Source organism: Pinus tabuliformis, chromosome 8 (assembly GCF_031772625.1).
Source record: "Pinus tabuliformis cultivar Carrire ecotype Pingquan chromosome 8, CPIR1, whole genome shotgun sequence".
Classification (NCBI taxonomy): Eukaryota; Viridiplantae; Streptophyta; class Pinopsida; order Pinales; family Pinaceae; genus Pinus; species Pinus tabuliformis.
In genome coordinates, this window is record NC_142294.1 from 684,603,615 (window position 1) to 684,615,313 (window position 11,699).

The following is an 11,699-nucleotide window of genomic DNA, read 5'->3' on the forward strand; positions in this document are numbered from 1 at the left end:
GACTCCAAAAGTCCTTAAATACGGTCTATTCCTCTATCGAGTCCGCCCTCATCGCTATCGCAAGTCGTTTCGGCCTTGCGCCTTTGTATTTTAAAAAATACGTTAAAAATCATGAAAATAACGTGAAAATTAGCTCCCTCCAGACTTCAAATATTATATATTTCCCTTCACGAACCCTTTCGGGTCTGGGTCTTATCGCATCGGCGTTGTTTCTTTGTATTTCGTTAAATAACGAAATATGTGAAAATACATTAAAAACGCCTTTTGGCAGATCTCAAAATCTATTGAATAATGTTTGTATAGCCATTGGGTCCGGCTAATCGCTCTGTTGTGGTTGCCGATTGCGATTTGCCGATCAGATCTGGACCATTGATCGGCCAGATCTGACGGCTACTGTGCTTTCACTTGTTTATGCCTCTGATACTCTATTTTTCACTGTTTTTGTGTTTCCCGATAGTGTTTCTCCGCCATTCTAAGGGCTCTTCTCATGCGATTGTTTTGATCTTTGGCATGATTTTACGAGATTTTGAAGACTTAGAGAGCATATTTGGATCCATTTGGATCAGGACCCGATGCAATTATAGATGCGAGAGTAATATTTTTGAAGTCCGGCTTATGGCCAAAGTGGAGCAAGAGGAGACGTGGTCGTCGGAGCTAAAACAGGGGACATTTCCGCTAAAAATAGTAGCACTGCACCTCAGGGGCTAATAGGTATTTTGTGTACAAAGTGAGTGGTTCACCTTCCCTGTGATACCCCATGATGATATATGAGAGCATAGGGTGAGTGGTTCACCTTCCCCTATAGCTGATGATATATGCATAGGATGAGTGGTTCACCTTCTCCTATGGCATATGAGTAAGATGAGTGGTTCACCTTCTCCTGCGGATGCCCTAGCATACATCCTACCCATGTAGTCTGAAACTCTTGGGAAGTACCTCTCATTTGGCCAATGAGTTGGGAAAAGAGGATAGGGACCATAGCACTACAGATGGACACATCGTGTACTGTTTACTCCCTATGTCTAGGATGCATGATGTTCAACAACTTGATCTGGGATAAAGTCTGATTGGGGTTATACCCTTGGTTATGTGGGTTGACTTTTGTAAGTAGAGAGTGGCAAGGTCTTGTGAATCATGCTTAATCGATTCTTCTTCATTATCTATATTAGTGTTCAACATAGTTTAGACGAGATGCAAAGATGATTCATCATGACAGGATGGCATGATGATCGATGATCAGATATTGGCAGGTGGAATTCTCTCTAGTTGAGAGGGAGTGTTGAAATTGGAAACTAGGGCCAATTCCACTTTGGACAACTCATTTGATGGAGATAATTATTGCATTGAATTCCTCTTTTCGAGAGGACCAAAATCAACCTAAAAATCACTAAATTTGGACAAGGAGAAATATGTTTTTGAAGTGAAGCCCACACATGTGCAAATTATCAAGGTCAACCACATCATCATGTAGGCTCATGAAGCCCAACAAACATGTCTTTTGACCCTCATCAATTCATATAAATAAGAGAGACCTCCACCCTCATTTGGCATCATCATCACACAACACATTCTTCTCTCTCCTCATATGGTTAATTCGTACACCTCATTAGGTAGTTGTTCTTTTCACATGTGTGGCAAAAAGGAGGACGCATTTCAGATCATTTGCATGGTTTGACTAGCATTGACGAAGGGCTATTTGACCTCCTTTGACTGTGATTTTTGTGGGAGATTTTCTGTTTGGGCAGGTTGTACTATTTGGCACAGAAACTGAGAATTTTGGGCACTTTGACCTGCATGACCGTAGGCATGTTTGACTGCAGAGTTGACTTTAGTTTGACCATTGTTTGGATGACTATTTTGGGTTTACTTTGACTAGCAAGAGAGGTTGAGTTCCTCTCTCCTTTGACCGAGATATTTTGGAGAAGTTTGACCATATTTTGACTACTACTAACTTTCTGGGCTAATTTGATTGTTGTTGACTAAGGGAAAAATTGCAAATTTGACAAGGCTATTTTGGAGAGTGATTTGGCAAGTCAATTTTGAATTTGACTTTGTATTATTGTACTCTCTCTGCTAAACATTTGATATTTATAATAAGAAGAATTGATCAACGGTTTTCCCCATCTTAGGGTTTTTCCTTGGCTTGAGCCAAACACTGGTGCTCTCTTGTCTTAGCTTGTCTTTTGCAGTTTATTGTTTATGTTCTATCTACAATTATTGTCAATGTGATTAATGGTTTATGTGATTTCTATTGGAAATTAAGTGGACATTATCATTGGGCTAATAAAAGGACATTGAAGTAATTGTTGCAAGCATAGAACATACCATTGTTATCTAAAATTAACAGTTGTCCCGTTTCTATGGCACATGTGGGCTTCTAAGAGGCTTTTGGAGGTCAAATCTTGGTAAAATGCATCGAGTGAGTATTCAAGAGGCATCTAGAAATTTTTGGCAAGAGAACCCATATTTTAGAATCTTCATATTAGTAAAGGCATTGGAGTTCAACACTTGGGTTCACTTTTCTAGGGGGTTGGCCACACGTGTGGAGGCCAGGAGAGCCTTCTAAGCCAACGATTTTTTCAATCAATTCATGGATGGAGTCAAGCAAATTTAGTTTCTTCCAAGTGAAAGGAAAGTTTCCAAAGGAAAAGGAAGAAAGCATTTATTTTCAAGCAAAGAGGACCAAGTTGAACTTCTAAGCAAGACAATGGAGGCTTATGAAGCAAGTCGAGGAGGGTTTGAAGGCAAGTCAATGGAACTTTTGACATCTATTGGTTGTTGGAGGGTTACTTCTACCTCAAATCACTCAATATCACTCAGGTCATCATTAAGATCAATCCTTGAAGCACAAACCAAACAAGTCTTGGAACAAAAGTGAGGAGTCATCCACCTCTACTAATTATTGGGAGGATTCCAATGTACAATTAGAGAAATGTTGGGCCTATTTTGGAGGATGTTGGAGGATATAAGCAATCCTAAAAAGATCCATAGTCACGTGGAGAAGAAGCTGTGAAAATTCCTAGATCTAATAATCTCAGGAATCCTACTGCAACCAACTGAATCTACTTCACCTAGATGGTAAATTATGTTACAAACTTATTTCAGATTTCTTCATGATTGAAGTAAATTACTGAAGCAGCCTACACTAATTAAATATGATTCTGAAACATATAAATTGAGCAAGGAAATACAAACACATGGGACACCTTTATTTTTGGACAAATGTCCCTGGAAAAACCCAATGCGGGAAAACCGGTGCAACAGCTCTGAGGGTTTATTATTATTAAGCAGTAGTTTTGAATACAATCTCTGGATGCCCTTCTAGCAATCCAATTATAGAGAAACAGAACTGGCAAAAAACTTAGTAAGATTACCTCACTTCACCTAGAAAATCCCTCTGATCCGACAACTAAACTGAATATCCCTGGCTACAACTGTGTTGCCCCTTCGTAGTAACTGCGTGGGCCTGCATGGAGCTTTGCGTCAGCTCTACGTTGGGTCTCACTGCCTCTTGGAGCTCTGACGTCAACCTTCCTGGCTGATAGAGCTGCTCCCTGACAAGTTTCGGATTTCTGCAGGAGGTCAACTCTTCCTCTGTTATGGCCCTTTTGGCACTGCGTCAAGCACTGACCCTCCTGGTCCAGCGTTAGTCCTCCCTGGGTCTGCATTTCCTCCACTGGTGTATCTTTGCCTCTTTGCCTCTTTGCTAAGTATTCAGGGTTCTAGAGAAGATTCTCCCACCCAACTATCCCTGCCCCTCTGCTTCAAGAGATCTCCTCAATCGATTTTCCTCCTAAGAACTTCTCACTTCAGAAAATCGATTTCTTTGATCTTTCGGTGTATTTTCCAAATGACCATCAAGCCCCTTCTTATATCTTCCTGTTGGATAACCAACGACCTAGATTAAATCATAATCAAAGGCTCAGATCATTTTGGCTTAATCTGTGGCTTTTTATAGAAGTTTCACCCCTGATTAGATTAATACCCATTCATATTTTAATTTTCCTAACTTTAGACTTAAGAACCCCATTAAAAATATTAATTATTTTAATAAAATCACTTATGGATGGAATTTCCCAAAACTCTTTCTGGGTTCTTTGGAATACTTGTGCCCAAGCCTCCCTACAAAACTTGAGGTTTAGAGCACATCCGATGGTCCCCAAATCAACAGAAGGGTTAGGACTCTAGGTCTCACCTTTTCTTGTTGAACTAGGGTTATCAAAATTTGATTTTTGGACAAACCCTTGTTGGGGATCCCACCTTAAAGAATTAAATCTCTCCTAGCTTCATGAATGATCCATTAGCCAAAGTAATCCACAAAGGGAATCACTCCTAGTTGAATTTGGGCATTGATAAAAGTCTTAGACAAGAGTGGGGTTGACTAGTGCAAGCACTCCAAACTCACTACTTGTCCAAATAACAAAGTGTTGATTTAGGGAGGGTTGTGATCACAATCTAGCACCAAAAGAGGTAATTAGAAGGGCACAAGGTAAGCCTTATCTTCACCTCATCAAATTTCAAAATTCAAGATCTTTTCCAATATTCGTTGATATTTTTATTTGAAAATAAAAAATAAAAAAAAAAACAAAAATATTTTAGTTTAATCTTAAACTTTCATCATTTAACTAGTTTTGGCACTTGGGTTTTGCGTCAAAGATTTATCTACTTGGCCAAAGAATGGTATAGTTACTTCTTGTGTATTGGGAAAGCCAATTTCAAGAAAAACAGGTTGTTGTCCAAGGGTTTTGCATGTTTGTAACAACAAATTATAGCCACCATTTCACATGGTAAGTGAAGCCCTTTTAAGGGGAATTCACATCTAAAAGTATATCTCTTGAATCCTCTTCATCTTCTTCACTTCCAAAAGTTGATTGAACATTACTTGAAGTGAATAAGATATCCTAAGCTTGCTAGCATAAAAATTTGGGTTTTGACCCTAGAAGGATTTATCCCCTAAAATTTAGTAAACTCCAGATTTGAATATTTCTCTCATTACTCAGTAGTTTGACTTGCTAGTGGACTGATTTGATTCATATTTCATTATACTAACCCTTCCAACCCATAGTCATAAGTTTCTTGAACATTTTAAGGCTTGTGTAAGGCCCCAATATGGGTTGTAACCTATGTTGCAAGAAATGTTCAACAAGGCTCTATTTCGGGCCGTACTGGTATTGGAAAGTTCGTTATGTGGCCGAAACCCAACCAAAATGTGGGTAGCCATACCATATGACGTCCCCTGAGTTGGGAACGTCGTACGATATGAATACCCACGTCTTGGCTGAGTTTTGGCCTTTTTGAGCAGTGTCTCGGCCATTTGTTCAGTGTTTCATGAGCCCCACAGGTGGCCAACCTGTTTGTGGGCCCTGATTTCTAACTAAAATTGACTTAAAAAATAAATTATTAGATGGGGAAATTTTTCTACAAGAATTTTATTATTAAAAAAATAAAAAGAATAATTTTCTAGAATTATAAAAAAAAAACATCTAAAAACCCAACAACAAATCTCTATCTATAAAAAAGTGCTTCCTTCACTCATTTCTCACGCATCTTACAACTACAGGAGCTTCCTACAGTGGACTTGTCATGGGGCAAATGGTGTTTATTTTCAAAGTCTTGCCACTCATATTCCATCACAACTGGCAAGCTTTTCATCAGCATAAGGAAATTGGAGCACCTACAGTGTCATTCACGTTGAAAATTGTAACTAGATTCAGTGTTCATAATGACCTAATTGCAATCATGACATTGTATATTCTTTATAAAGAAAGAAAAATTATTTTTATTTTGGAGTATCGATTTCATACTCAAGTTTGAGTCAAAAGCATGTTCTTCGTGCTTTTAGGTTTTCTAGGTCTTTCTAGGATAAAGAATAATATTGTTCATGTGTCATAGTCCCATTTGGACTCATTGTAATAAAGAAAAATATTTATTTTATCAAGAAAAGCCATTTTGTATCCCAAGACCAAGTCAGCCCAAGAGCAGATCAGGTTGGCCTAAGGGAGGGCTATTTGACCCCTCAATAAGGCTATAAATACAAGGAGCTCGACCTCATTTGAGACACTCATCCAAGTCAAGTTCGATCTGCAATAGCGAAGGAGAAGAAGAGCTAGAAGGATGAGGAAAGGAAGGAAGAATCAAAGTTTCTTGGGCAAAATCTCTCTCTCCCTCTATCCACACATGCGAAGTTAGGGTTTCTGTGAAGCTGTAGTTGTAGGAGGCTGAAATCACAGGGCTGAAATTCTAGGACAAAGTTGCAGTAGGTCGAAGATTGGAAGTTGCCTTAGAGAAGATCTTGTTGGGGGTTGACTTGGTGCTTGGTAGGGTTGTTGGCTTTGGTCTTTGGGTCTTGGAAGTCTCTTTGTAAGCAAAATTTATGTAAGAAGAGAAGCATTTTTCTGGGTTTTACCCTTGATGGGGTTTTTACCTGGCTTGGAGCCTATATCTTGTGTACTCTATCTTGTTGTGATCTTCATTGTTTTGGTAATTGCTTGATGACCAAGATCTAATAAAATAAAAAAAGGTCAACACATATCACAAGTAATTATCAAGTTAAGGAAAATCATCTATAATACATAAGTCCCCTGATTTTCCAACAATTCATAACGTGAAGTGCAATAGGTTTAGATCGCAGAAGAAAAAGGACCTTGTATATGTGCATTCAAACCTATGCCTTGTGTCTCGCAAGGGTGAAGAATATACAAGTGGGCCTCATAAAGAGTGGGATGTGGATGCAGAATGCCCAAACTTGGAGATCTCTCTTGTTGCTCTTGATGTTGGTGGCAGTGGTGATGCAATTGGAAGTGGAATTGCCTCTTCTTCCAATCCATGGAGTGGTTATGTTGAACAAGCATCTTCTATTTTTGATGATGAGGATGAGGATGATTATGATTACTAGATTAGTGATATGTAATTTTATTTGTCTTTAGCTCATGTTTTATTTTAGTTTTAGCACATATAACCTCATGTATAAAGGTTAGTTTTGGAATCTTGGACATATAGCCTCGTCTATAAAGGCTAATTTTGGATTTTGCATCATGTAATCATCTATGAGAGTTAATATAGACTTAGTTTTCCTTCTAAATTGTCATCTATGGGTCTTATTCCTTTTTTTCTTGCAAGATAATGTGTTATATATATATATATATATATATATGATTTTTTGGCTAATGTTTCCATTTTTTGGAGGTGACGTTTCTAAATGTACCCATTGTTAGTTTTTGTAGTATTAGATGTGTTCTAGCAACAAAATTTTGTGGAGAGGCTAGAATACATGAGATCTCCAAAACCTAGAAATCGTTTATGGAAATTCTCCCCTAGAAATGACTTAATTAGATTATTAGTCAATTTTTAAATATTTCCTAAGTCTAAATTTAGGGAATATGACTAATTAATAAGAATTAATTAAGTTATGGTGTGAATCTTCTAGAAACTCACACGGATCGACTTCAAGTTAATCCTAGCCATAGATTAAGATCTAATCTTTGTTCGTTGAAGTCTCAATAGAGGATTATAAGAAGTCAATGGGGCTTGGAGAAAACACTTGAACAGTTCAATTTGTTGGCAGATCAATTTCCAGAGTAGTAGCATTCAGTTGTCGAAGAGAGAGCCAGAGAATTTGAAGCAGTGAGAGACGTGCAGGGACAGTGAAGTTGGAGGAATATTTCTAGATCAGGTGAGTGCATTTGCAGAGAGGCAGAGAAACCACAGGGAGTCTGACGCAGAGCAGCGCAGTAGCCTCTAGAGGCAAAGTCGAATTGCAAGGGAGAAGCAGAATTTCAGTGCCAAAAGTTGGGCAGAGGTTCCAGAGGCCAGGATAGACGTTTTTCGAGACAACAACTGGTCATACGACCTGAGGAGAAGTTGTTCCAAGCTGAGAGCAATGCTAGGGTGATGCAATGACTACGTAGAGGAAGTTTTGGACAACTCAATTTGAGCTAAGTTCAGTGTCGGGTTTTGCCTATGGAGTGAGGAATTTCTCCTCACTAGATTTTCTTGCCAGTATTTCTCTGTAGGATTGCCAGTTTCGACATCCAGTGGTACTTAGTTTATTTCACTGCTGCATAATAGTAAACCCTCAATTGCTGCACCGGTTGTCCCAAGTTGGTTTTTTCCAGGGACATTGGTCCAAAAATAACTATGTTATTTTATATGTGTGTGCTAGTATTTCTTTCGGTGTTTATTTCTTCCGCAATTTATTTGTGTAGGTTGCAGTGTGATTAATTCAGTACTTGTTGTAGCACACAGTAAATAAATTGTTAAAATTAATTTAACAATCATGAGAATTATTTCCAGTTGCTGCAATAGGAATCGGGTTTCCGATTTTTCACACCTGTTTCAAAAACTCCAGAACGTTTCAGTGTTTCGCGCAACATAGGTTGTAGCTATCTGGTTTCTGCATTTTATTGCAGAATTGCAGGTTCAGGACAGCAAGCTATGTCATCATTTCTAGCCTTATACCAAAGGAAAAATCAAGCTTATTCATCCTAAGATTGGTAAGGGATATTCAAACTCAATTCAAGGGTTTATTGTTTCATTTATTGAGTGTTTTAGTTGCTGATCTATGTCTTTGTAGAATAGTCAATCACTTTTATATTGATATGACCTAGTATAGGCCCCCCTTGGGGTCATAACATTCAAAGTTCAAACTAACTCCTAGAACCCATCATCCAAAGAAGATTTCACAGGAACTAGTCTATTGATTTTGTAGTAGAGGATTTGTGTTGCGTAGGGAAGACTTTTGTGGCTTTTTAGGAGTTGGTCTAAAAAGTAGAGACTCGTGCCGAGGTGATAGTAGGAGCTTGTCTTTTGTGGTACCGCCCTAGCATCTTGTTGGACCTTTGCAGGACCACTAATCTAAACATTAATAGATCCAAAAACTCAAGAAGAGTGGCTGCCATTGCCCTTGATAAAGTTGCAAGAAGCAGATGGGTTGAAAACGGATCTAGTTGTTAATTTGAGTGTGGATATAGAGATACAAATGGTAGATGCGACTAATGAAGGGCACAATGATGGATCCTAGAAGAAATTGCTGCTTCAAAAGAGGAATCTCATCCAATCTTTAGAGAGCATGGGCATTGTCCAGTTTGCTGAAGTTGTTGTAGGAAGTGTTTGAATTAATGGAGTCCTTTTGCTTGAAATGTTTTGAAATCATCTAAGAAGGATCCCTCCCTTTCTCATTCATGATTTGTTGATGATACAAGTGGAACAAAACCTTGGGATAAGCATGTTGGTGGGGAAGATAATCATCAAGCCTTAGGGCGAATTTATACCACAATTCCTATCTGAGAAGAAAGACCAACAACGTGCCCAGCAATAACGAAAACAAATTATGAAAGCCCAATCTATAATAGAAGTGCTAAAGTAATGTTTAAGGTCCTATGTATGTCATTTAGCAAGAGTATCTAGGATAATGAGTAATTTTTTTCTAAATATTTTATGATGTAAAACCATTTTATCCTACTTGCTAAGTACCAAAAAGGAAAAAAGTATATTACAGTAGATGTTTCTAAATTATTTTATGGTATAAATCCATTTACCCCACATGTGACAAACAAAGAAGAAAAAAGTGGGAATATTACTTATATGTAGGCTCTAAGTTTCCATGTCTTTTGTGTATGTTTCCTACGGACATAGTCAGTGGGCATGGCCTGAACCCACCCATAAAGTCATCTGGTCATTCCTCCAGCATATTTTATATATATTTGTTTTCGGGCAAGTTACAGAATATCTTGAACAATTTTTTACTCGTACTAAAAGCCTAACAAAACGGATTGTTGATTGTAAATGATCAGTATTCAAATTCAATAAGATCTTATTGTTGTGTTTGGTGGATGTTTGGACCTGAAGTTTGATGTGTGAACATCAAAGAGAGTGATTCAGGAAGAGGCAGCTTAGGTCTTTAGAAATGGTGTTGTATTTTATAATTTTGGTTTTTTCATATGAAAGTTCTAGTAGAGATTTATGATATCGATTTTCATCTCTTGCTTCTGACCAGTTATTGGATTATTTGTAAACAGGTACTGCAGTTATAGGTGTTATGCTGGTCACAACACTTTTGATGGCTCTTATCATGCTAATCGTCTGGAGGAGTAATTGGCTGCTAGTTTTACTATTTACTAGTTTCTTTTTGTCCATTGAGCTTGTATACTTCTCATCTGTGCTATTCAAGGTCAACCAAGGTGGTTGGGCTCCACTTGTGATTGCTGCTGTATTTCTTATTATCATGTCTGTCTGGCATTATGGTACTGTGAAAAGATATGAATTAGAATTAGAGAGCAAGGTTTCCATGGCATGGATTCTGGGTTTAGGCCCCAGCCTTGGTCTGGTTCGAGTTCCAGGGATTGGCCTTCTATATACAGAACTTGTGAATGGAGTGCCTCACATATTCTCGCATCTTATTACTCATCTTCCTGCAATACATTCTATTGTTGTATTTGTCTGTCTAAAATATCTTCCAGTTAATACTGTTCCACAAGAAGAACGTTTTCTTGTTAAGCGCATTGGGCCCAAGGACTTCCACATGTTTAGGTGTGTTGCTAGGTATGGTTATAAAGACTTGCACAAGAAGGATGATGACTTCGAGAAAATGCTCTTGGATAAATTGTCTGCATTTATCCGGCACGAATCACTAATGGAGAGTATCTCAGATTCAGAGGATTACAGCTTACCTGAAGAGTATCAACAAGAAACCACTTTAGACACAGAAAACGGAAATCAGATGTCTTCACACATTATCTCAACAGAATCATCGCAGAACTCAATTGTCTCTGAAAGATCCCCACAACAACCAGTTCGGCAAGTCAGGTTTAGTGTTCCTAACACTGGAATTGTCCGCAACAGTGGAATTGTTGATGATGAAATACAATTTCTGAACGATTGCAGAGATTCTGGTGTGGTGCATATTATGGGTAATACCATAGTAAGAGCAAGAAGGGATTCTAGCAAGATTAAGAAAATTGTCGTGGATTATATCTATGCTTTCCTCAGAAGGATATGCAGGGAAAAGAGTGTCATTCTTAATGTTCCTCATGAGAGCCTCCTAAATGTAGGCCAAGTCTTCTATGTCTAAGGAAGAAATAACACTTTTCATGTGACTAAATCGTGATGTACTGAGTAACATGTACAGATAGCGCATTCCATTTCATGTACAAGTAGTAAAGCCCGCAATCCCTTTTGTTGATAATAGATCCTTAAAGCTTAGCCTCTAAAAGAAGTTCTCATTTGGAATTGATACTAAACATGTTGAATAAACTGAATTTTTCTTAGTTGACTTGTGAAGAATAAGCTGCCTATTATGTATGAGTGAGTCTTATTGTGGAGTTGTACTCTATTGCACTTTGAAATGGAAATCTTGTTTTAAATTAAATATGGATGTTTCCCCATCAGTGAGATGTTTCATAGTGGCACATATAAGATTCGTCATTTTATTTGGATAAATAGGTCAAACCCGTTGATGTTAAAACTGTTGTTCATATCCCATCTGAGTATTGGTGACACTCGAAATACACAACGTAAAGTCACAAGAAACGACTCTGTTCTCCCTTGGCAGCATGCTAAAACACCCAATAGAAAATTAAGGGTAAAGGTGCCAGAGTTATAGGAGAAAACTTCTAAAGGAGAACAAGGATAAGCAAAAGTTTATTACACTTTTATTTTACACAATACAATTTAGAGTAGTCCCCTCCGGAATAACCCAAGAC

General features: G+C 38.1%; 1 protein-coding gene across 2 annotated transcripts in view; it reads left to right on the forward strand.

Annotated features, from left to right (window-relative positions):
• The window catches only part of LOC149237432 (potassium transporter 10-like), a 191,302-nt gene extending 179,918 nt beyond the window's left edge, over positions 1–11,384 (forward strand). For both annotated transcript variants that reach the window (XM_089372657.1, XM_089372656.1), the window contains one exon: positions 10,017–11,384. In XM_089372657.1, coding sequence (XP_089228783.1) covers positions 10,017–11,068 — 1,052 coding nt within the window. In that variant the 3' untranslated portion in view covers positions 11,069–11,384. The remainder of the gene's footprint in view (positions 1–10,016) is intronic.
• Positions 11,385–11,699: the final 315 nt, after the last annotated feature.